Genomic DNA, 27,143 nt, shown 5'->3' on the forward strand with positions numbered 1-27,143 from the left:
TATTGAAGAGAAAGCATATAATCAAGAAAATTGATGTAGCCAGGAAGGTTATGAACAGTAAAATGGGAAGAGAAAAGGGAGTGTGTTTGAAGCAAAGGCAATAGCAGGCATAAACATGGTCAAAAGAGAGGTAATGTGTGACTTTCTTGGAACTGTAAGAAAGCCAGGGAAACAAGGGCATGGAAAACGTAAGGCCAGAGAGATGGCTGTGTGGCAGACTGTGTAGGGTCATAAAGGGCTTTCAAAGGATTTTTCTCTTATTTTATAAGCAGTGGCAAGTCTTTGATAGGTTTTAGCAGGGGGTGGTGTGACAAAATCAGGTCTGGATTTGGAAAAGAAGTTAATTTTGGTTTCTCTGTGGAGAATGAATTTGGAGAGGCATGGTGGTCAAGAGAATAGACAATTTATGAGGTTATTATAGTAGTTTGGGTGAAAGAGAATGGGAATTTTGACCAAAGTGCTAGAGGTGGAAATGGAGAGAAGTGGATGAACTTGAGACATTTTAAGCACATAAAATGGATGATATTGCTTATTGTGGGTAAGTTATGAGAACTGCCAAGTATAATTCTTAGGTTTATAGTTTGCATGAGAGAATAGATATTGGTGCCTTAACTGAAATAGAAAATACTAGAAGATGTTAGTTGTAGGGAAGCTATGGTGATGACTCAAGAATTCCTCTCTGCATATGTTGAATTTATAGTCTCTTTAAGACAGCCAAACAAAATAGACACATAGGAATTTGAATATTCAAGTCTAAAACTCAGTGGAGAAGTCTGTGATAAAGATTTAAATTTGTTATTAGCCTATGGGGGAATCATTGATGCTATGGGTATGGGTGAGATTCCCCAGCAGGAGAGTGTAGCATGAGGTGAAGGGACAGATCTGAGCCTTGAGGAACTACATTTAAAGTCCATGCAAAGGCAGGAGCCTGCCAAAAATAGAGGGCAGCAGCCAGAGAGGTAGAAGCTAAACCAGACAGCGCTGTGTCTTGGAAGCCAGGGAAAGAACGAATGTGCAGAAAAAGGTCAACACTGTTGAATGCTGCTGAGAGGGCAAGGCAGATGAGGACCAAAATACTGTCTATTCTGTTTAGCAATATGGATGTCAGTGACGACAATGGTGTGAATGGATTTGGGGGGATAATGGCTTGAAAGTCAGATTTTTCTTATAAGAATAATCAATGAAGGAATGCAACTCCCAAATGTGGCTATTTATCCCTATGATATTCTAGATATTAGGATGTTATGTGGAAAAAAATGGAATGAAAACAGCAGTAGTCCCCTAATAGTGGGAAAACAGACATTAATCAAACAATCATAGTGATGGGTTTATAATTAAAGGCAGAGATAGGTGTTTTGAAAAAATAAAGTTCCAGGAGATCATATCACCAAAAAAATCCAACTGAGAAATATAAGGAAGATCTATAAGGAAATGATGCTTGACCTAAGATGAGCAATTGAATAGTGTGTATGAGAGGAAGGGAGATTAAAATAGAAGGAAGAACACTTGGATATATTATATGGAAGTGGAAATCTTGGTTATCTTTGCTTTTGTTCAGGCTCATCCACAGAAGCTTTAGACTGGTTGAATTAAACCTGGAGCTGACATCCTGAGCCTCCTGGATGAAACACAGTCTAGTCCCTGGACTGGATCTGACTAATCAGGCATCCACAGAACCACAGTGGCCTCTGTAAGCAAGTAATTGTCAAAGGAGGGCTGTAGGCAGGTATATCAGGCAAGAGGTTTGGTAGGGAAGGAAGTTTATGTTAGAGGCAAAAATAAAGATTTAGAAAATTGGTAGGTTTTCTTCTTTGCTGCTATGCATTTCCATTCCCTATTATTACTCTCTGTTAGGACCCTCATTCCATCTGGTGAAATTTGGCTCAGAATTTTCATGAACATGGAGACCTATAGCTGATGGTAAAGTCTCAGATACTAAGATTTCCATTGACATGGGCTCGTTTTTCTTTGGTTTCTGTGTGGCCTTTGGCTTTTGTAAATAAATCCACGCTTAGGTCAAGGAGGGACCCTAAGCTATACATTGTTTCCAAAGAGCGTCAACTCTCAAGCACACAGAGCATTGTTCCCTCCCTACCGATTTGACTCACCTGCAAGGACTCTTTGCTCCCTCACTAAGCGTCAGGTGGAAGTCCAAACTGGCCTTCAGCTGCCCATGCTGCCTGCTCTGCACAGTTTTTGAGTAACACGGAAATGAGAACATTGCGATTTTTAAGTGCTGAGGGCGAGGGGGTCTTCTGGAGGTGTTGATTTCTTAGAGGAAGGGAAAAAACTAACAGTGGAGGTGTGCAGCATCTCATTTCTTCAGGAAGCAAAATTCTTTTTCACATTGAAAGAATTAAAAGTCTTCCTGGCCAACAAATGACCTGAAGTCTCTTTATCACACAGCTCCTCCCGCATTGACAGGAAAGCGTGCTCAGTTTTATTGATGATTTTCTTTCTTTTTCTGTGACTCCCTTCATTGATCTTCCTGCCAACGTTGTTGAGAGAAAGTATATGAGATGGGATATTTCTTTCCTTTATCTTGATGTAGAACATTTTGTTGTCTCTCAGTTTGGATTATAATTTTAATTTCTTTTCCAAACACGGAGACGTGTGTGCATTTGCATGTGTGTGTGTGTGTGTGTGTGTGTGTGTGTGTGTGTACACATATGCTGTTATTTTTATAAAGAGGAGGATGCTACCTAAGATGCCCAGAGGATCTTAACTCTCTAAACCCTGTGGTCCCCAAATGCATTCATACCTCTGACATATATGATCAGGAGTCGAGTGAAACCAAGCTACAATACTGACCTGAAGTTCTCACAAATTTCCATGTGGTCTCTTTATCAATAGTTTTAAGGTTTTTATAATAGGTTAAGTTTCCCCTTTTCCTTCACACATGGTAAAAGCCCAGAAGAGGATAAAGAAGGCAAGATGGCAGAGAGCTTGAGGAATTATCAGAGCTGCTGCACAGTTCTTGTTTGACCCAAACTGTCTGACTTTGGGTCTAATTTAGCCTCTCTGTGCCTTTGGTTTTTCCTTGACAAAATAGGCTTAATCATGTCTGAGCTCAGAGAGATCATCAGGAATTCTCTGATTAAAAATGAGACATTATTTGAAAAAGCATGTTGAGAAATTTGGAATATATGAATTAGTAGAAGCTCCCTTAACTGTCCTCCAAGTAACCAACAGGCCAGACTAACCAGGGTTTTCAGCTGCTCCATGCCAGCTGCCCGTCCAACACTGAACTGCAAGTTTTATAGGCTCCTCTCTTCCACAGCTTCACACTTCTGCCCCTACCAGTTCAGCTATAGACTTACCAAGAGTCAGTTTTGTTTGTTTCCAAGTCTATTTATGCCAGTTACTATTGTAATTGTGTAAGTTGATTAAACATATCAACTGATAAAGGAGGAAAAAAAGTTATTTTTATAAAAACTAAGTTGAAAATGCTAAATAATTGAAAGTGGTTTGCAAAAATTTTCCTTTGAATTAATGTGGATAAGACTACTATAAAAGATTAAGGAAAAATAAAAGCATTTTGTAGTCAAGTTTGCTGCAAAAGTTGCCTTTAAGCTTTCACCTCTCTTCAAAAGAGAGATAATTCTCAACTTTGTCTGTATCTGGATTAACTCGGAGAGATTTTATACAAACACAAAATATTGGGCCCTCCCAGCTCAATGACATCAGAACCAGGGGATGGGACTTAAGCAGAGGTGTTTCTTAAAGAAGTGCCCCACTTGGAGTTAAAAAACCCATTGTTTTAGAGAAACTGATATGGGATAACATAGATGATGAATTATGTATTTGTTTTATTTGAGAAAAATCTTGAAATCAAATCAGGAGACCCTTTAGGAACTAAGAGGTTGGTCCTATGTCAGAAAATTGGTGAATATTTGTGTATTTCTATGTTCTAAGTTAAAATGTTTAATTAAAAAGTAGTGTGGACTACTTTTCTATGGCTCTCCACTTGAACTAAATTTTCAGTTAACCATCAATTCTGATTTTTTCATATGAGAGCACTTGCACTCCCTCAAAATCGTGAAGTATTAAATTGGAAAAGAAAACTGACCTCACTGTCTAATATTTGAAGATATCCACTTGACCAATAGCTACTTATGTGCTGCCTGACCTCATCATCGACACGGGGTGAAATACAACCCAGCCCGCCAGTGAATCTTCTTAAGAAATAGCTCCTCTGTAGATGCTACACGACCAACCACAAAGGACACCAACTTAGCAGACCCCAGTATCCTGAGCAGCTACTCACCTTTTTCACAGGTGAGTGAGCTTGAAATGGGAGGTGTCCAGGAATCCCCACTGCATGTGTACCTTGATGGCCCAGCAACAACAAAGCCTCTGGGGCAGGTTAGCTCAATGGATTCACCAATTTTATATAATGTCTGAAATGGTGACAGTGTCAGTACTTCCTGCACCACTGGCTTGAGGCACTCTGTCCCTGCAGAGAGAGAAATATTTCAGATGTATTTGGTGGAGCAGAATACTCAGTGGATACAGGCAGATTTTGTGCAATCCAAGAAGTGATTTTAATATGATTTACCGCATTGGTTCAGCTTTAATGCTGCCTTTTGATGAGAAAGACTGGGGGTTGAGGGTCCCAGTTTAGAAACTGGGAAACTGTCTTTAGTTCCATTAACTGAAGAACTTGCTAAGGAACTGCCTTCAGATACTCCTTTCATTATATCATTGGGAGCTTTTCAAGAAATAATCTTTTCCATTCTTTTCCCCAGTGAGTTTTCCCAAAAGCAAGTCACCACATTGTGGGTGACACAGAGACAGGATGTTCTAATTGACACTGGTCTCAACTCTTTGTCATGATATTCCAGAATAACTCTTTGGAGTCCCCATCTGAGCCTTGTTTAATCGCATATTGACTTTCCTGAAGCATGGGTATGTGGGGAGCCTGCAAACTCCTCCTCTCTCTTTGAGCAAAGGATGTGGATGTGCTCCAAGGAGAAAATTGCATTTCACAAAAAAAATCCCATCTCTGATACACAAAGAGTGTAAGTATCAGCTTCCTGGGACTCATTATTTCGCATCTCTTTGTACATCGGGCAAGGCAGATGCCTGTGGTTAGATGCAGTTAGCAGACTTCCCAGATTTCTTCTTAAACACATGCCTCACAGTCCTGCTAATACTTAGGGGCAGGAAAACTAAAATATGAAGGTAGTTTGAAATCTAATTTGAGCAGATGAATCCTACTTTCTGCCTTACTAAACCTTTTCACTAGAGTTACTAAAAAAATAGTAAAGTGTACTAATCTAAGGGTGTGACTTTGCTCTATTTGGGGCACATCCATTCTCTAGCAGAGTCATGTGGAAGGCCTGCCCAGTTCTCACGTTGGCATTCCACATCTCCTCGCCTCCAGGTTCTGTCTGGTAAGCAGCTGAAGTACTGGTATCCAACAGGTTTGAAACCAGTAAGGCATATGATTTCAACTTCTTCCCCAACGGAGTACAGTTTCCTTTCATTCTAGAATTAAAACAGAAATCAGCACATTACTAATGTTATGAATAATACCTTCAAACACCTCGGGGTCCTCCTGGATTCTTTCTGTTCCTTCACTCTTGTATCTACTCAGAGTCTGCTCAATTTCTACTTCTAAATATGTCTCAAAATTCTCTCCTTTCTTTTGCCATCATCATTGTCTTTGCTTACAGCATGTATTATCTCTTACCAGGACAACTATCTAATCGGTCCCTCTTCTAATCCATCTTCCATATTGCTGCTTCAATTGATTAGAATATATATACTTATTTTAATTAATAACTTGCTCCCCTCTGTATATGAGATGGCTTACTATTGCAAGAAAAAGAAAACTATATATGAATCCTGTAGTGGCTATAAATGGAATAAAAAATGTATCCTGCATACGCAGCAAATATATGCAGATGCTATGGTAACACACTGACTACAAATCATTTGAAAGTGTTCCTAATAACCTATTTATCATCATATACTTTCCCAGTGTAATTAAAGTACAACTCCTGGCATTTGGGGTTCACTAAAAGATTTTAAAGATAAGATGGGTTTTATATTCTTAGCTTGGAATATGAGATTTAACCCACTTTCCCATCCTCACCTCTTGCCATTTCTTCCAATAGAACCTATCATCTAGCAAAACAAAGCCATCTGCTATTCTTTGCACATAATACTCTCTTTCATGCCTCCCTGTCTTTACCTGGCTGTTCCCTCTATCCTCAACATCTTCTCTCTTCCGTTCTCTCAAGACCCAACTCAAATAGAACTTCCTCTGTGGAGAATCTCTTTCATTTCCCCAGCTTCATCGGGTGTACCATCCTTTCAGTTTTGGGGGGAAACTTGTCCAAAGCTCTAATTTATGTTTATCACATTTATCATCCCCACCCATACACTTGAGTGGCACTTCTATTACCAGGTCTCCCCTCACAAACCTTTACACGGGGCTTAATAACTCTTTGCTGAAAAAATGCAAAACACTCTCCTTAGGAAGACAGTAATGTAACAGTAATGAAACTCTTTCCTTACCTAGTGGGAGACAAGTACAGAGAATTGACTAGGAAATTATTCTCTGAGAATCGAAGTTGGGAATTTTGAGGGAGGTGAAAGCTCAATCGTCAACATTTGTTATTACTTGGCCATGTGATTCAACTTTTCTCCTAGAAGATGATTAATTTCCTGAATACAAAAAAGAGCATTCCATCTTTGGTTATTATGGGAATGGCTGTGTTTCCAAGGGAAATGGCATGATGAGTAGTATTAATGATCTAGATGTTTTATTCAAAGACTGCACATTCATCCTGAAATAAATTATTGTCATAAACTTCTGCTTCCATTTCTTTTATGAAGCTATAACGTATAAGTGTATGTTGCAACCATCAAGCTTTGTCCGACATATCTGCTAGACCGACTAAACAAGAACCCTTAGTCACTGTCACTTGCCAATGGGGGTAGGACCTGTGTCTTGGTCACTGAAAAGATATCTTCACGTGCAATGACATGATTGCTCTAGCCTGAAATGAGGCATACCTGCCTCTGTTTGACTCCATATAAGGAGCATTTTGCTACTAGGAATCTAGAAGGTACTCATTAGGAAAAGTTAAAATTGTATTACTTTTGTGCAAAAACTATCATCAGGTAGGAATTAGGCCTTAAATAAAGAACAAATTAAAACAAGGAGTGAACCTATTCATGAAAATGGAAACATATAATCTAATTTTGTAGAGTCATTAGAAGAATGAATCACTGTTTAAACCTTTTGTGTGTTTTTAAAATTAGAATGTCAATCATTTTAATACTTTATTTAAGCAGCTGGCACAAACAGATTAAAAATTATTTAGGTATCTGGATCTGATAAAATGTAATTCTGAGGATACTGTTGTAGGGCAGGGACTGGAAAACTTCTATAAAGGGCCTTGATCATCAATTGCAGGTCAGGCAGTGTCTGTCACCTTGTGTCACAGTTGCACAAAACAGCTATGGTCATTATGTAAACAAAGGAATGTGGTTGTGTTCCAATAAATTTCATTAAAAAAAGAAAAGAAAAGAATACAGAGGGCAGGTCAGATTTGGTCTGTGGGCCATAATTTGTTAACTCCTATTCTAAAGGATTCGTTTCCAAAGTGTGACTTCTGAACTAGCAGCATCGGTATTACCAGGAATCTTGTTAGTTATGGAAGTTTCTGGGCCTTGCTCAAGATTAGCCTCTAGTGCATCTGGAGTGTGAGAATCTCTGGTTCTAGAGTAAAGACTAATCGACATTACTCCCCCTCCAATATTTCCTCCCCCTCACAACTTTAGGCCTGGTACCTTATACATGAACAGAAGATGAATGAACAGGGAAGATACATTAGCCCAGACTAAGCTCCATGGATATTTATTTGCTGGCCCTGGAGAATCGAGGGTATTGATTTTTGATCATAAATATGATACAGTTGGAAACAGATTAAAGGCCTTACTGGGTTTAAGAAAGGTAAACTTTTTTTAAAAAAAGGTAAAATTGATTAGGGCCCATGCCTCCTGTGATCAATTTTAAATATTATCTATCTCCTGAAAGTTTATATCTAAAGCCACAGAACTGTCTAACAAAAAGTATTTAGTTGTTTTTAATCATAGAAACATATAGTGGTTTAATGAAAAATGATAAAATTAAAAGGTATTAAAACTGTACTGACTGCTTAAGAGTTCTATAGGTTTTTAACCTAAGAAGCCATTACAGACTCAACACCTCCTATGTTACAGTCAAGACTAGTTTGTTTCTCTGATAACGTGCCTTACATAGGGGGTTACTTTGCTCAGATTCAGAAATAAACAGTCAGATCTTAGTTGCAGATTCCTACAGAAGTCATCCAAACCATTCTCCACTCACATAAATGTACCACCACACGAGTTAGTAGTGCCAAGGCACACAAAAGTGTGTGTGTTAGTTTGGTCTAGCAACCAGGTATGAGGACACCTCCAGGGAATTCACAGGGAAAAGTGATGGAGACTTTCTAAATATTCCTTTTTTACTTTTTAAGTCAACAGGTATTAAACCAAGAAAAAAATAACTCTAAATAAAAGAAAGTGCATGTTTCCTAAGTTCTATTTTTTTGGATTCCAAACCTAAAGTAAAGGTCAGGATGCTTACCCGGATAAATGCATTTTCTGGAGGGACTGGTTGAGGACACCCTGAATCTGATTCTAATTCAGGGAGGTCTATTTCTTTCACTTCCTCATCATCACTGATGCATGGTTGTCCACTAAAAGGGAAAAATAAACGTGTGTATAATACAATAAATTTGTGTGTATATATATATATGTATATACACATTTACATGTTTGTGTATACACATATATGCATGCGTATATACACATTATATATGTGTGTATATATATGTATATAATACATTTAAAAAAGAGAGAAAACAGAGAGAAAAAGGGGTAGCAGCCGATCTAACACCTCACTGATATGTTGCGTTGGAATAGGTAAAATTCTAATCATTTCTTTACCTAGCAGTAAGAAAATAAATATCTTAACTGTCTAGTTTAGTAGCGGTGTTGGGGGAGATGCCCTGCTCTCTCCCCGTATCCATCCTTACTCGTTCTGCATTATGGAAAATGTGCAGTGCTCCACTTGCCGCCTCTCCCCCTCACAGCTTTTCCCTCCTTGCTGGGGGGCAGGGTTGTTGCATTCTCGGGTTCTCGATCTCTTGTAAGTAGCATCACACGTGCTCCAGGAAGACCAGCAGCCCCAGTTCCCGTCTACAGCATCTGGAACACAGGAAGACCCATCCACCGATCATGGTGCCTCTGGGAGAATTGGGGCTTTGAAGCCAGGTCAACTTGGCTTCCTCACAGTTTAGCTGTGGGAGCCTTTGTGGAATATCATAGGATTATTGTGAGGATTAAAAGAAATTATCTGTGCAAAGGGCCTGACATATCACCTGATTTCCCTTTCCTGTTCCCACAGCCTGAATAAAATGGCAACAACTATGAATCATTTTCAACTATCAGCAACATATCTCACACATACATATATACATAAATATATGTATACATGTGAACTTCTTCCAAATAGAATATATATAAAATTACATTTTTAAAGGTAATAGACTATATTCTTACTCCCATGACATATCCTCTTTCTAAGGAGGGTTAGAGGTATGAACATTGCTTGGTCCTGTGTGAAAACTTTGGTTGTGTCTTAATTTATCCCTTATTACAAGCCACCCTCATTCTACATTATAATGCACAAGAGGTTAACAAGAGCATCACATATTTTACTTTATAGTGTGTTTTATTATTTTATCTATTTTATGTTATAGGCATTGTGCTGTATATTTTTTTTATATATATATATATATACACATATATAATTTTGGGGTATATAGTGGCATTATCCCCATTTTATGGATGAACAGACTGAGGCATAGAGAGGTTAGGTGACTTTCCCAAGGTCACATAGCTGGTAGGTTACAGCTGAGATTCACACCAGGACTGTTTGACCTTTGAGTCTAACTTTCTCCAGGCCTGTTTTCCTTGTGAGTTTGCGTAAGGTGGAAATTGCTTATGCAGTTCTCTTATGCAGAGAAGTTTTGTTTTGTTTTGTTGTTTTCATTGACCAACCTACAATACCTTTGGGAGGGGAAAGCTTCCTACCTTATAGCAAGTTACTGACACTTACTAGATTTGTAATCCGGAGAGCGCCTCTCACAGTTCTCACCGAAGGTGCCGCTCTGGCACATGCACAGACATTCAGTCCCTGAGAGCGTGGGGTGGCCATTATTAGGGCATTGAGCACATTGGCAGGGGTCAAACTTGGCTGCATATTCTCGATAAGCTCTCATGAGGTTGTTCCGTCTTGTCACCGCACAGGGGATATTTCTTACCAGGTCTGTAATGGGAGCAAGCTAAGAGCAGATGGGAGAGAGGAGGTCCAGTCAGAGTCACATCTCTTTGGCATATGTTGCCATCATCGCCCAATTCCCATAGAATGAGAGGCAAGGTATGGAAAATCCCACACTTCAAAGGGATTGTTGTAGAATATGGTATATCTGTCAATTGGACTAGTGGAGAAAAGCCCTTCCCATGAGGGTGGGGGAGCTTCTTTCCCTTCTACAGTGGGTAGAGCAGCTATCTGCAAGGTTAGCTGGCTTCTGTTGTCCCTAAAACATGGCAGGTATAAAGTATCTGGAGCTTCCTTTCCCCAGAATTCTACTATGGAGGAAGCCTCACGTGAGGTGTCGCTTACTTGGATTTACATCGACTTGTTTATTAAGCATCAAATGCATGCATCAAAGTACTGAGAAAAGTGACCAAGAGTTAGGCAGCTCAGGAATGCTTTGCTGAAGGCTCATCAAGTTTGACTCAAGGAGAAAAATCTGGAAAGGGCGAAGAGAGGCTTTCAGTGTTCTCTGTTTTTCCAGGGACACTACTACTGGCTTTTGATGGAACCAGATGAGAAAATGTGGAGAGACAAAATAGAGAAATGAACTTGCTGGTAGGATCAATAGAAGAATTACAGTAACAAATATGGAGCTAACACAAAATCGGGGTTCATTTTTTTTTAACATCTTTATTGGAGTATAATTGCTTTACGATGGTGTGTTAGTTTCTGCTTTATAACAAAGTGACTCAGCTATATGTATACATACATCCCCATATCCCCTATCCCACCCTTCTAGGTGGTCATAAAGCACCGAGCTGATCTCCCTGTGCTATGTGGCTGCTTTCCACTAGCTATCTATTTTAAATTTGGTAGTGTATATATGTCCATGCCACTCTCACTTCGTCCCAGCTTACCCTTCTCCCTCCCCATGTCCTCAAGTCCATTCTCTTCGTCTGTGTCTTTATTCCTGTCCTGCCCCTAGGTTCTTCAGAACCATTTTTTTTTAAATTCCATATATATGTGTTAGCATATGGTATTTGTTTTTCTCTTTCTGAGTTACTTCACTCTGTACGACAGACCCTAGGTCCATCCACCTCACTACAAACTCAATTTCGTTTCTTTTTATGGCTGAGTAATAGTCCATTGTATATGTGTGTCACATCTTCTTTATCCATTCATCTGTTGATGGACCCTTGGGTTGCTTCCACGTCTGGCTATTGTAAATAGAGCTGCAATGAACATTGTGGTACATGACTCTTTGAATTATGGTTTTCTCGGGGTATATGCCCAGTAGTGGGATTGCTGGGTCATATGGTAGTTCTATTTTTAGTTTTTTAAGGAGCCTCCATAGTGTCTGTATCAATTACATTCCCACCAACAGTGCAAGAGGGTTCCCTTTTCTCCACACCCTCCCCAGCATTAGTTGTTTGTAGATTTTCTTATGATGCCCATTCTAACTGGTGTGAGGTGATACCTCATTGTAGTTTTGATTTGCATTTCTCTAATGATTAGAGATGTTGAGCATCCTTTCATGTGTTTGTTGGCAATCTGTGTATCTTCTTTGGAGAAATGTCTGTTTCGGTCTTCCAGGGCTCATTTTAATTAACATTTTAAAACCTCAGAGGAATGATTCTCTAGTGAAGTGTATGACTCACAAGTGCCCAGATGGGCAGCTGGACCTCATTTTCCTACCGTAACCTGTAGAGCTCCAAGTATCTTCATGCTACATGTAAATCATTCTGCCTTCATGATGATTGAACTCCTTTATTTTCATTTAAATGAAATGAGCAGAATAGCTCCTTAAGGAGCTTTTTAAAATGTGCTTATGTTTTAGGCAAAACTGGCTCAAAGTGGCATATGACTGATTTGTGGACAAAGTATTTCATACCTAATAAAAATCACCCTTTAATGTAATTACAACAAATATAAGACTGGTAAATTTAATCAATGGTGATAGAAACAGAAAATCAAATGGGTCTAAAATCCCATTTACCCCACAGAGCTATAAATGAAGATTTAGCAGGGCTCATCAAATAAAGAATTGCAAGAAAAGTACAGAAATCAAATTTATTACTTACATGGGGAGTAGAACACTACTCCAGGTAAGTTTAGGCATTCTACTCCCCATACATGGGGAGTAGAACACTACTCCAGGTAAGTTTAGGCATTTTCATGCACTATACTCCCTCTTCTGGTATTTAATGTGTGCTGGGAATTCTAAATGCTGTACTACAGAATGCTTGTTTGAACAGCATAAACAAGAGATGTTTAATTTAATGTTTTTTAAAAAGGTATGTTGTGCATACACACTAAAGAAAGACATTTCTTTTATCATCTGAGAAGAAAATGGAAAAGGAATTGTGTGATGTACAGTTTGGGCTGCCAGAGAACTGCCTTAGCTCTTACCCATAATGCTTTTCAATCTTACCTTAAAGTCAATCACAGTAGGATTTTCCTTCACTGATTCTAACCACTCAGAAAATGTCTTCTCTTCTGGACCAGAACTCCCTTTCTCCCACGCCAAAGCTGCTGCATACTCACTCCTCCCGCCTTGAACCAGGGATATGGATTTCTCTGATCCCTGAATAAATGAACCTGCAAGGTATTTCAAGAAAATTACTCGTTTAATTTTATTGCAAATTCAAACTTGAAAGTAAAGCCTATTTGCACAGGAGAAAGAAGCAGATGGCAGAGTCATGTAGCTCAATTAAGTAAACTAAGTGAAAAGCAAGAGAACACGTCTCTTGTCCCTATAGGGAGTTTAATAATAGAAATGATAATAATAGTGCCAACAGCTACCATTTATTAAGCAACACATATAAATTTTCAAAACTATTCCTCTTAACTAATGGTGTCTTTAATATGGGTAGGAACTGAGTAATAAGAAATTATAGTGAGAAATAAAATCAAATGGGAAAGAGGCTAGTGATATGGGTAATAGTTAATGGCATTAATCTGGTGTCTGTTCTGGAGTGTCAGTAAGGATCAGCTATGCCCCCAACTGTTTAGAAATTCTACAGTAACAGAGTCTAGGATGATTAGAACAATGGGTGAAATACTCTCTCTATGAAAAAAGTATGGTCCTTTTCAATGTGAGCTGCTTAAGAAGGGTATAAGAAGAAATTTTTAGAGTTTTTTTGCATTTAATTTTCAAATAAAATAAGGGAGAAATTATTATTTGCCAATATATCATATACCTATTGACAGTGACTCTGATATGCAGATTGATATATGTCATAAATGGATTGACACTGGTAAGAGCTATATATGCTAAGAATGGGACCCTGAAGAAAGAACTAGTTAAGTCTATTTACTATTCTATTAGCTACTTTGAACAGAACGCTTACAAGTGAATAAATTGCTTAAAAGGATTCCAGAAAGAAAATGCAGACTGAAGATGATACCAACAGTGCAAACATAAGGAAAACAACTAATAGAAGGAAGAGCAGACACTTCTATTTCTTCCACAAGCTTCTCATCAATCACAACATGAGTTTGACAGCAAGCCACTCTCAAAACATCAAAAATTTTATGAAGTATTATCATTATGATATGAGCAAGACAAGGAAAAAATCTGTTTATTTCATATAGATTATCTCTTGATAGTTTCTGTTTGCACACTTGTATATATTTTTGTCCATAATGTATTTTTAGAAATAATATATTCATAAACATTTGTTAGTAAGTATACATATATTAGGGATATATCCTCAAAAAAATTTAATGGTACCATTACAGATTATAAAAGTTTGGAGTCAAATGCTTTAATCAAAGTAGCTCAGGGTTAGAAATAGACAAATCACAGCTCTTTTAAAAATTTTTATTTCTCTTATACAGCAGGTTTTTATTAGTTACCTATTTTATACATATTAGTGTATATATGTCAATCCTAATCTCCCAATTCATCCCCCCCACCCAGCGCTTTCCCCCCTTGGTGTCCATATGTATGTTCTCTACATCTGTGTCTCTATTTCTGCCTTACAAACTGGTTCATCTGTACCATTTGTCTAGATTCCACATATATGCGTTAATATACGATATTTGTTTTTCTCTTTCTGACTTACTTCACTCTCTATGACAGTCTCTAGGTCCATTCACATCTCTGCAAAAGCCCCAATTTTGTTCCTTTTTATGGCTGAGTAATATTCCATTGTATATATGTACCACATCTTCTTTATCCATTCGTCTGTCGATGGGCATTTAGGTTGCTTCCGTGACCTGGCTATTGTAACCAGTGCTGCAGTGAACACTGGGGTGCACGTGTATTTTTGAATTAGGGTTTTCTCTGGGTATATTCCCAGTAGTGGGATTGCTGGGTCATATGGTAATCCTATTTTCAGCTTTTTAAGGAACCTCCATACTGTTCTCCATAGTGGCTGTATCCATTTACATTCCCACCAACAGTGCAAAAGTGTTCCCTTTTCTCCACACCCTCTCCAGCATTTGTTTGTACATTTGCTGACGATGCCCATTCTAACCGGTGTGAGGTGATACCTTTTTGTAGTTTTGATTTGCATTTCTCTACTAATTTGTGATGTTGAGCATCTTTTCATGTGCCTCTTGGCCAACTGTATGTCTTCTTTGGAGAAATGTCTATTTAGGTCTTCTACCCATTTTTTAATTGTTTTTTTTTAATATTGAGCTGCATGAGCTGTTTATATATTTTGGAGATTAATCCTTTGTCGATTCGTTTGCAAATATTTTCTCCTATTATGAGGGTTGTCTTTTCATCTTGTTTGTAGTTTCCTTTGCTTTGCCAAAGCTTTTAAGTTTCATTAGGTTCCATTTGTTTATTTTTGTTTTTATTTCCATTACTCTAGGAGGTGGGTCACAAAAGATCTTGCTGTGATTTATGTCAAAGAGTGTTCTTCCTATGATTTCCTCTAAGAGTTTTATACTTTCCGATCTTACATTTAGGTCTCTAATCCATTTTGAGTTTACTTTTGTGTATGTTGTTAGGGAGTGTTCTAATTTCATTCTTTTACATGTAGCTGTCCAGTTTTCTCAGCACCAATTATTGAAGAGGCTGTCTTTTCTCCATTGTATATCCTTGCCTCCTTTGTCACAGGTTAGTTGACCAAAGGTGTGGGGGTTTATCTCTGGGCTTTCTATCCTGTTCCATTGATCTATATTTCTGTTTTTGTGCCAGTACCATACTGTCTTGATTACTGTAGTTTTGTAGTATAGTCTGAAGTCAGGGAGTCTGATCCCTCCAGCTCCATTTTTCCCCCTCAAGATTGCTGTGGCTATTTGGGGTTTTTTGTGTTTTCATACAAATTTTAAGATTTTTTTGTTCTAGTTCTGTAAAAAATGCCATTGGTAATTTGATAGGGATTGCATTGAATCTGTAGATTGCTTTGGGTAGTATAGTCATTTTTACAATATTGATTCTTCCAATCTAAGGACATGTCTCGTCTTTGATTTCTTTCATCAGTGTCTTATAGTTGTCTGAGTACAGGCCTTTTGTCTCCTTAAGTGGGTTTATTCCTAGGTTTTTTATTATTTTTGTTGCAATGGTGAATGGGATTGTTTCCTTAATTTCTCTTTCTGATCTTTCATTGTTAATGTATAGGAATGCAAGAGATTTCTGTGCATTAATTTTGTGTCCTGCAACTTTAACAAATTCATTGATTAGCTCTAGTAGTTTTCTAGTGGCATCATTTGGATTATCTATGTATGTATAGTATGATGTCATCTGCAAACAGTGACAGTTTTACTTCTTTTCCAATTTGTATTACTTTTATTTCTTTTTTTTCTCTGATTGCCGTGGCTAGGACTTCCAAACCTATGTTGAATAATAGTGGCAAGAGTGGACATCCTTGTCTTGTTCCTGATCTTAGAGGAAATGCTTTCAGTTTTTCACCCTTGAGAATGATGTTTGCTGTGTGTTTGTCATATATGGCCTTTATTATGTTGAGGTAGTTTCCCTCTATGCCCAGCTTCTGGAGAGTTTCTATCATAAATGGGTGTTGAATTTTGTCAAAAGTTTTTTTCTGCGTCTACTGAGATGATCATATGGTTTTTATCCTTCAATTTGTTAACATGGTGTATCACATTGATTGATTTGCATATATTGAAGAATCCATGCATCCCTGGGATAAATTCCATTTGATCATGGTCTATGATCCTTTTAATGTATTGTTAGATTCTGTTTGCTAGTATTTTGCTGAGGATTTTTGCATCTATATTCATCAGTGGTCTGTAATTTTCTTTTTTTTGTAGTATCTTTGTCTGGTTTTGGTCTCAGGGTGATGGTGGCCTCGTAGAGTGAGTTTGGGAGTGTTCCTTCCTCTGCAATTGTTTGGAAGCGTTTGAGAAGGATGGGTGTTAGCTCTTCTCTAAATATTTGATAGAATTCACCTGTGAAGCCATCTGGTCCTGGACTTTTTTTGTTGCAAGGTTTTTAATCACAGTTTCAATTTCATTCTTTGTGATTAGTCTGTTCATATTTTCTATTTCTTCCTGGTTCAGTCTTGGAAAGTTATACTTTTCTAAGAGTTTGTCCATTTCTTCCAGGCTGTCCTCTTTATTGTCATAGAGTTGCTTGTAGTAGTCTCTTAGGATGCTTTGTATTTCTACCATGTCCATTGTAACTTCTCCTTTTTCATTTCTAATTTTATTGATTTGAGTACTCTCCCTCTTTTTCTTGATGAGTCTGGCTAAAGGTTTATCAATTTAGTTTATCCTTTCAAAGAACCAGCTTTTAGTTTTATTGATCTTTGGTATTGTTTTCTTTGTTTCTATTTCATTTATTTCTGCTCTGATCTATATGATTTCTTTCCTTCTGCTAACTTTGGGTTTTGTTTGTTTTTCTTTCTCTGGTTCTTTTTGGTGTAACGTTAGGTTGTTTATTTGAGATTTTTCTTGTTTCTTGAGGTAGACCTGTATAGCTATAAACTTCCCTCTTAGAACTGCTTTTGCTGCATCCCATAGGTTTTGGATCATCCTGTTTTCATTGACATTTGTCTCTAGGTATTTTTTTATTTCCTCTTTGATTTCTTCAGTGATCTCTTGGTTATTTAGTAGCATACTGTTTAGTCTCCGTGTGTTTGTGTTTTTTATGCTTTTCTCTCTGTAATTGATGTCTAATCTCATAGTGTTGTGGTCAGAAAAGATGCTTGATGTGATTTCAATTTTCTTAAATTTACTGAGGCTTGATTTGTGACCCAAGATGTGATCTATCCTGGAGAATGTTCCATGTGCACTTGAAAAGAAAATATAATCTGCTGTTTTGGGGTGGAATGTCCTATAAATATCAATTAAATCTACCTGGTCTATTGTGTCATTTAAAGCTTGTGTTTCCTTATTAATTTTCTGTTTGGATGATCTGTCCATTGGTGTAAGTGAGGTGTTAAAGTTCTCCACTATTATTGTGTTACTGTTGGTTTCCTCTTTTATAGCTGTTAGCAGTTACCTTATGTATTGAGGTGCTCCTATGTTGGGTGCATATTTATTTATAATTGTTATATCGTCTTCTTAGATTGATCCCTTGATCATTACATAGTGTCCTTCCTTACTTCTTGTAACATTCTTTATTATAAAGTCTATTTTGTCTGATATGAGTATTGCTACTCCAGCTTTCTTCTGATTTCTGTTTGCATGGAATATCTTTTTCCATCCCCTCACTTTCAGTCTGTATGTGTCCCTAGGTCTGAAGTGGGTCTCCTGTAGACAGCATACATATGGGTCTTGTTTTTGTATCCATTTAGCAAGCCTGTGTCTTTTGGTTGGAGCATTTAATCCATTCACGTTTAAGGTAATTATTGATATATATGCTCCTATTACCATTTTCTTATTTTTTGGGGGTTTGTTTTTGTAGGTCCTTTTCTTCTCTGTGTTTCCCACTTAGAGAAATTCCTTTAGCATTTGTTGTAGAGCTGGTTTGGTGTTGCTGAATTCTCTTAGCTTTTGCTTGTCTGTAAAGCTTTTGATTTCTCCATCGAATCTGAATGAGATCCTTGCCGGGTAGAGTAAACTTGGTTGTAGGTTTTTTCCTTTCATCACTTTAAGTATATCATGGCAGGTGGATTCTTAATCACTGTGCCACCAGGGAAGCCCCTGCCCTTTCATTTTGTCTATCTTTGTGTCCATGTAGTTTTTGTTCCACAGGCTGCAGGATTGTTGTTCTTCTTGCTTCTGCTGTCTGTCTTCTGTTGAATGAGGCTATCTAAGAGGCTTGTGCAAGCTGCCTGATGGGAGGGACTGGTGGTGGGTAGAGCTGGGTGTTGATCTGGTGGGCATAGCTCAGTAAAACTTTAATCCGCTTGTCTGCTGATGGGTGGAGCTGAGTTCCCTCCCTGTCGGTTGCTTGGCCTGAGGCAACCAAGCACTGGAGCCTAGAGGCTCTTTGGTGGGGCTAATCTGGGAGGACTCCCACCAAGGAGTGCTTCCCAGAACTTCCACCGCCTGTGTCCTTGTCCCCATGGTGAGCCATAGCTGCCCCCCACCTCTGCGGGAGACCCTCCAAGACTAGCAAGTAGGTCTGGTTCAGTCTCCTGTGGGGTCACTTCTCCTTCCCCCTGGGTCCTGATGTGCACACTACTTTGTGTGTGTCTTCCAAGAGTGGAGTCTCTGTTTCTCCTAGTCCTGTTGAAGTGCTGCAATCAAATCCCACTAGCCTTCAAAGTCTGATTCTCTGGAAATTCCTCCTCCTGTTGCCAGACCCCCAGGTTGGGAAGCCTGACATGGGGCTCAGAACCTTCACTCTAGTGGGTGGACTTCTGTGGTATAATTGTTCTCCAGTTTGTGAGTCACCCACCTAGCAGTTATGGGATTTGATTGTATTGTGATTGCGCCCCTCTTACTGTTTCATTGTGGCTTCTCCTTTGAGTTTGGATGTGGGGTATCTTTTTTGGTGAGTTCCAGTGTCTTCCTGTCAATGATTTTTCACAGTTAGTTTTGATTCCTGTGCTCTCGCAAGAGGGAGTGAGCGCACATCCTTCTACTCTGCCATCTTGAACCAGTCCATCCAAATCTATGTTCTTAAGTGTGCTTTGCTTTTAGAAAACAACATAAATGTGTCTCTGTTTTTAGGCAAATTGTCAGTGTGATTAATAAGCATTAGTTGAGAATCTGCTATAAGCCAGGCACTAAAAACTTGGGTTGGGGAGTTGATACAATTCAGGAATATTAGCAGTGTGTCAGCTGGGCAGGATTGATAGTTGATTAACCAGTTTGGAGACTATTGCAATAGTCTCTGATTTTGCAGTGTCCCTACAAGCTGAAAACTAGAATTCATATTTGACATTTTCTCATCTCTATGTTGGATGGATTTTATAGTCGAGTAGTTTTTTTTCAGTAAGTATTCAAGAATGAATATTACCAGAATTCTCTCATGTTTTGAGACATCTTTCTGTTACCTCCACATATGAACACATTTTCTTTTCTCTTTTAGAAATTTGTGGACATTCCTCTATCATCTTGTAGCTTTGCATTTTGTCAAGAAGTCTGACGCCAGCCAGATTTTGTTGTTATTCTGTAGGGAACTTGTTCTTTCAGCTAGGATACTTGAATTCATTTTAAAAATCTTTGTATTTAGTTAATTAACTAGAATTTGTCTTGAAATTGTATATTTGAACAATATTTCTGATACAAATAATGAAGACAAATTTCTTCCTTTATTTCAGGGGCTATATATATATATATATGTATATTTATTTATATATATTTTTAAAAATAGTTTTTCTGTTTCATTTCTTGGGCTATTTCAGGAACACTAATTCCCATCTATAGAATTACATTTGTCATTCCATTTCCATTAGATATTCTTTAATAATGGTTAACATCTGGATTTTTTCTCTGTATTCATTATGAATTACTTTAGATTTTTCTTTATTAATTTTATCTTCAGACAATTATATTTTGAAGTTGCAGTGTCTATTTATAACTATAATGGCAATACTTTTCAATATTTGCTGTCTTTGTATCTTAGCTTTGAAATCCTCCTTTTCAATTAATTCTTATATTTAATGTTTTCATCTCTGAGCTTTTGATTTACTGAATTCACATTCTTATTAAATTATTCTATCGCAAGACAAACTGGTATAGAATCTGTACATTGTTTGGTTTATATTACTAGGTTGATTGTTTGCATACTGTTCTTTTTTGGGGGGTATAATACAAATGTGTAGTTGTCATGTCAGCTCTCATTTTGCTTATGCTCAACATGGGCATCCACATGTAGACCATTGATAGGCTCTGATATTTAAAACTACCTATTTATTATTATAGTAAATATGATATTATTATCTGTTCCTTGGCTGTCCTCCCATGACCATATAAATTTCATATTTTGGGAGTTTTTGTGGTTCTGATTTCCTTTGTTCTGAGCAGAAGTAGCAATCAGTCAGGAAGAGTAAGGAAATAAGAAAATTTTACACAGAGGAAGGAGCTATTTATAATGGCAAGGCACAGAAGAGAGCATGACTTATTTAAGAGACTGCATAAAGTTTAGCTAGGCAGGGAGAGAGGCAGGAACCTATCTTCAAGGCTGTGTGAAACCATGACAAGTTTAAGGCATGGGTGTTTCATGGTAAGATTTGCCTTGGAGAATATTCCTTTAACAGAAAATGTGTAGAATAGATTGGAAGAAGGCAAGACCAGAGGCAAGGGAATGAGTTGGGAGGCCTCTGTGGTAATCCAGGTTGGAAATGATGAATGGAAGGCATGTCTATGGAAATGAAGAGCTGGGGAGAACTGGGAGAAATATTAAGGAGGAGGAATGACTACTTATTGGATGTAGAGGCTAGAAAGAGGGAGGGAGAAATCAAAGAGAGCACTCAGGTTTCTGGCTTTGTTGCCTGAGCTTTTTTTAATGTACTTCTCTTACAACTTATTTGTCTTTTTTTTTTAAATTGAAGTATAGTTGATTTACAATGTTTTGTTAGTCTCTGGTGTACAGCAGAGTGATTCAATTTTTCATATATATGGATATATACACACACACACATATATAATTCTTTTTCATATTCTTTTCCTTTATGGTTTATTACAAGATACTGAGTATAGTTCCCTGTGCTATAGAATAAGACCTTGCTTATCTATTTTATATATAGTAGTTTGTATCTTCTAATCCAAAACTCCTAATTTATCTCTACTCCCCTTCTCATTTGATAACCATAAATTTGTTTTCTATAATATGTCTATGAGTCTGTTTCTGTTTTATAATAAGTTCACTTGTATCATATTTTAGATTCCACATAGAAGTGATATCATATGGTATTTGTCTTTGACTTACTTCACTTAGTATAATAATGTCTAGGTCCATCCACATTGATGCAAATGGCATTATTTCATTCTTTTTTATGGCTGAGTAGTATTCCATTGTATATATGTACTACATCTTCTGTATTTTTAATGGTTGTCTATATGTATCCTTACTTTGTAAGTTCCTTGACTGGAAGACCTAGTTCATGCCCATCTGTACTTTACAATGCTTAATACTGAGTTTGGCCGATAGGAAGAATCAATAAATGTGCATTCAGTTAAACAAACTAAATAGGAGATAAAGAAAATCTTAACCATGTCCCCTTTTAAGTAGTACTAATATTTGATTTGCTCCCTTCCCCCACCACACATAGGGCTCTGAGGCAAACAAATGAAACTAATGAAAAGTGAAAAATAGTGTAGTCACAATCATGTGCAATATGGTACTTAAATTATGGCCAGTCAGGACGCACTGGGTAAGCTGCTAAGAGAAAGCATTGTTACCTCCATATTTCTCTGACAGCTTGTTAGTGGTGCACCGGTCTTCCACTTTTGTTTTCGTAAAAAAAAGGAAGCGTTTCTTTGTTTCAACCCGGATGCAGTTTTGGGCTTCTGCCTTCGTTAGACCTAGGAAATGGAATACAAGCAAAAAACCCTGAGAATGTACCATGGAGAATTCAGGGAAGAGGAACATGAGGCTCTGGGCACTTGGGGGAGCTACAGGTACTCCATATCAGCACACAACTCCTCCAGTTCCCGTGAGCTCAAATGATTAATGGCTTTTACTACAGAGGCAGTCCTTCACAGGCCCTGGGACGTGCTGAAGAGAAGAGGTATATATGAGTCCCTGCCGTCTCCCCCATGGGGATCATGTTGGCGTCTCCATGTTGCCTACACACAATAAATCTCTAAGCTTTCCTGTCCTGCTGGCCACTGACCTTGTATAGCCCCACAAGTCAAGAGATAAACACATGCTCTGTTTGGTGCCCCGCTGACAGGCCTTCTTTTGGGACCACAGCTGATTCTGTGAGAACTGAGTCCATATCACTTCTTCCCCTGTTCACCACCTAAAATGTAGATCTCATTGGTCACCTCTCCTTCCCGGAACGCTCATTCTCATACTTGGCTATGCTTCCTCTCCCTGACTTAGCTGCTCACTCCACTTCTACCTCCAAAACCCTTTCATTTTACTATCAGAAATTCTGACTTCCTGACTCATGAACTCTTCTTTTATGTCCTCGATGACTGTTCACTCTTTCTCCTCATCTTAATTCAAGCCTATACTTGATATATTTCCACCGTTGTCTCCAAGGGAGGTTGATGCTGCCTCATTCCCAGCCTCTTTAGGAGTTGGAGCTGGGCTTGATATCTTCCTAGTTTCCCAGTGCTGCTTTCATAGGATGACACTCCACAGTTTTATAACTCTTCTAAAAGTCTTGTTGCTCTGAAGCTCAGGACATCCAATTCTAATTCCTTTGGTCTTCACTGTTCTTATCTTTTAACAAACTTCAAAGCATCATTTGTTAAAGATTTTGGTATCTGAATCAGTCTTTTCCACCCCAATGCTAGCCATTATTCTTAATGACTTCAAAACCGATGGGGATGTCAGGGATTGAGTGGGACAGAGCACAGAGAAACAGGTCTGGCTGTTTGGAGGCTAAGTTGTACTGCTTATCTGGGGTAATTGAGAAGAATAAATGTTTCCTTTTTTTTTTTTTTCCCCAAGTCACCTGACCTGGTACCCAAAACACCTAAACTAGAATCCAGTTTTTTTGATGTTTAGTTAAAAATTGCCTTGAAAAATACAAGCTCATGAGAGATAGAGCTGTTACGTGAGCTCTTAAGCAACTTAAAGCAAAGTAGTTTATCAGATACTGATTCTTAGGGTTGCAGGTTACAAGAGGCAGGGAAGAATGTTTTCAGAGCTGGATGTGTCATGTGAGTATGATGCTGAAATTTAAACCTGAGGGCGCAGATCAACGAGGAATGAGGCTGAGTAGATGGGGATGGGGCTTCCTACTTCACCGTTCTTTCAATAGTTTGACCCATTCAAAGAGATGTATTACAGGTTGGAGTAAAGAATTCTTGGTTTGATGGCTGTTTTGGTCAGACTGAATAAACACAACTCATTTTTCTTCTGGTAGTATTGTTCTTATAAGTGGGTCAGGCAAATGTTTAGGGCACGTGAGGAAGTTAATACGTCTGTGGTGCACAACTCTTATCCTTTCATTAGGTTTCTATGATTTATAAGTGAAAATTAAATTGTATGTGACCAATTCACTAATTATAACATAATTAACTGTAAAGTTAATTACATTTGCTGAGGGTTATAGGAGAATGCTTAAAGATTTGAATGATTAATCTCTCTTATGAGTCATCGTGTTGGTCATGCAGTGATCAAAATATCAAGGCTTTATCAGTGAATTTCTGTGCCGGCCTTTTCTTCTTCACAAGATGTCCTATAGCTTGTGCCTGACCCATATCCACACTGACACAGGAGTTTCTTGATGCTAAAGCACTTGCCCTCTCAAGCCTGAGTGTCCCTCTGATGTGACACAGAGATGAGTATTTCAGAAATGTCCTCAGCTACTCTGACTGGGCAAAGGTCAACAGTGTCAATCAAAAATGTCATACTGATAGGGGCTTCCCTGGTGGCGCAGTGGTTGAGAGTCCGCCTGCTGATGCAGGGGACACGGGTTCGTGCCCTGGTTCGGGAAGATCCCACATGCCACGGAGCGGCTGGGCCTGTGAGCCATGGCCGCTTAGCCTGCGCGTCCGGAGCCTGTGCTCTGCAGCGGGAGAGGCCACAATGGTGAGAGGCCCGCGTACCAAAAAAAAAAAAAAGTCATACTGATAGATAGTGGGGTGTATAGTTTTTCTCCTCTAATTCAGAGCAGAAAATGACTTCCCAGTCAAAGGACTTTAAAATTACCATCTTGTATAACATGATATTTTAATTGTTTAATGTTGTCTCTGTATTCCTGAAATTCTTTTTACCTTGCACGCTGAAGCAATTCCAACTTTTATGCAAGGTTTTAAATTGACTATGGGACACTGTGCAGTAGAGGAATAAATCAAGGGATGCAAATAAAAAGCAATTTAATTTTGTTTTATTCTTCTTGCACTAGAGAAAGTACTATGAAGTATTCAAGTCATTTAAAAAAATAATGACAAGGGATATAATTCTTATTGAATAAAGCAAATAATTCTTATTGAATAGAGCAAATAAAAACTAAGCCTAAACTCTAACTCTACATTATTGAGAAGTAAGGGGAGAAGGACTAAAAGAGGGAAAAGGGAGGAGGCCAGAATATGTATTCATCTGAAGAGTGGGCAAAAACAGGTAAGCACACCCACCGGAGAATTCCATTTTATTGAGATTTGTTTCTGTCTGAGTGAGCTTCATCTTAACCACAATTAAAATTGAGCTCCAATATTATTATTGTGACTCAGAGAAGTATATATATACATGGAAATGCACATATTTAATGACTATAAGAATATATATTACATATAAAAATATTGAATATAAGGATATATATCTTAATATATTAAATATATATACACATACTATAAATACTATGTATATATATAGTGTGTGTGTGTGTGTACACATAGGTGTGTATGGTTATATATTTCCAGTTTTATATCATATCTCAAACTCCCTTTCTTTCTCTTATTATGTGTGGCTCTGTGTCTGAAGTCTCTATTTTTATTTAAAAAGAAAAAGATGGAAGGTGAGAATATTTCAGGAAGTATAGCTTATCACTCTTCATTTTTGTTATGGGGCTTCAACTATTAAAATGCTGGATGGTTGATTAAAGATTCACATAGTTCTTTAACTGACCTGAACTCTAAGCCTTTAGAGGCTTTGCTGTGAATGCATGATGAGTATAGCTTATCAAGTGAGAAATTATTCTTGGCTACAGCAGCAGTGACCAGAATAACTTTATCCCAAGGGTGAGATGAAGCCAAGTCAAGGGCCAGAGACTTCCCCAAACGATTTTTACTCATCATAAATGTTGATTAAATTCATCAAGCAAACATTGCTCCAGTGGAAAGGATAACTGTAAGGAAACATAAGAGGCAGGCAGTGTGGAAAGCCCATCACAGCATAAGTCTTGGATTTCAGTAACTCTGTCAGGCAAAAATTTTGAAAGACCTTCTTACTGAAAATCTTTCTCAAAGACATTTATCCCATCTCCTTTCTTAAAAAGCAGATCATGATGGACATCTGATCAATTAAAGTTTAGAAGGACTCAGGGAAGCCCCATTAAACATTACCATTTGTCATAATGAGATATAAGAACAGAAGGATTGAAACTCTATTGACCTCAGAGTTGGCTTGGTGTTTTTTAAAATAAATTCTTAATTTCTTTTGTATAAAAGTTAAATGATCAGGGCTTCCCTGGTGGCACAGTGGTTGAGAGTCTGCCTGCCGATGCAGGGGACACGGGTTCGTGCCCTGGTCCGGGAAGATCCCACATGCCGCAGAGCGGCTGGGCCTGTGAGCCATGGCCGCTGAGCCTGCACGTCCGGAGCCTGTGCTCCGCAACGCGAGAGGCCACAACAGTGAGAGGCCCGCGTACTGCAAAAAAAAAAAAAGTTAAATGATCAAGAATTCTGATTTATTTAGGGGAATCTGTCAGTTGGGTTCTGGTTATTATACAATTTCCTAACCATGTTCTCAAGATAGAAGCATCACAAGGATGCTGTGTCATTTCACACAGGAGCCTGAAAAATTTCACACAGGAGCCTGAAAAATTTATACAAAGGTACTTAAGTAATAGTAATTAATATTGGCAATCTAGGATAATAAGAAAGCAAGATTTATTTTTAATTTTTTTAATTTTTTTTTTTGCGGTACGCGGGCCTCTCATTGTTGTGGCCTCTCCCTAGGACTTTGCGCTTTCACTATTGAGGGCCTGGGTTCAATCCCTAGTCAGGGAACTAAGATTCCAAAAGCTGCTTGGCCAAGAAAAAAAAAAGAAAAGAAAGAAAGAAAGAAAAAAGACTGCCAGTGGATTTGCTGTAATTACAGTTTTATAATATTATTATCTCCTATAAAATTGCTATAAGTAAATTATCTTTTAGAGTTTAGTTCCAAGAAAAATTTTGTTTTCCTTGAGGTGATGGCATGCATCTCTCTTTAGTTTACCACTACTAAGCAGCTTATGATATTCTTAATGTCAGGAAATTCTGGGTCAAATCTGATGCCCAAAGAGGTGAAGCCTATTTATTTTTCCTTCTTCTATTTGTCTGAATTTTCTATTTCTATTTTATTTCCTTGAGTATGTACTTTTTGGTTTTTCTTCATATCATTTTGGAAATAAAGCAGGGTCGAAATAAAGTCAATAAAGAAGAACTAAAAGGATAGAGAAAGAGAAAAATGTATTGCACACTATCTTATCAGTTAAAAATGAAGGTTGAAGAAAGCGAACCTGAGTTCTTTAGTTCTTCCTTGCTAAACTGATACAGGAGATCATACACGCCTCCCAGGGAGCCAGAGGTGAAATAGTGAGTCCCGAAGTCATCAAATATCCGGCTGTATAAAGCAGAGTTGTATTCTAGA

General features: G+C 38.1%; 1 protein-coding gene across 1 annotated transcript in view; it reads right to left on the reverse strand.

Moving 5' to 3' along the window:
* Positions 1–27,143, reverse strand: part of C6 (complement C6) — an 82,850-nt gene that overhangs the window by 26,602 nt on the left and 29,105 nt on the right. The window contains exons 9-16 of the mRNA XM_070045087.1: positions 27,013–27,138; positions 22,076–22,198; positions 12,795–12,961; positions 10,163–10,388; positions 9,078–9,249; positions 8,627–8,738; positions 5,358–5,490; positions 4,268–4,456 (exon numbers count right to left, since the gene is read on the reverse strand). Of these exons, the coding sequence (XP_069901188.1) occupies positions 4,268–4,456; positions 5,358–5,490; positions 8,627–8,738; positions 9,078–9,249; positions 10,163–10,388; positions 12,795–12,961; positions 22,076–22,198; positions 27,013–27,138 (1,248 nt within the window). The remainder of the gene's footprint in view (positions 1–4,267; positions 4,457–5,357; positions 5,491–8,626; positions 8,739–9,077; positions 9,250–10,162; positions 10,389–12,794; positions 12,962–22,075; positions 22,199–27,012; positions 27,139–27,143) is intronic.

Source organism: Globicephala melas, chromosome 3, assembly GCF_963455315.2.
Source record: "Globicephala melas chromosome 3, mGloMel1.2, whole genome shotgun sequence".
NCBI lineage: Eukaryota > Metazoa > Chordata > Mammalia > Artiodactyla > Delphinidae > Globicephala > Globicephala melas.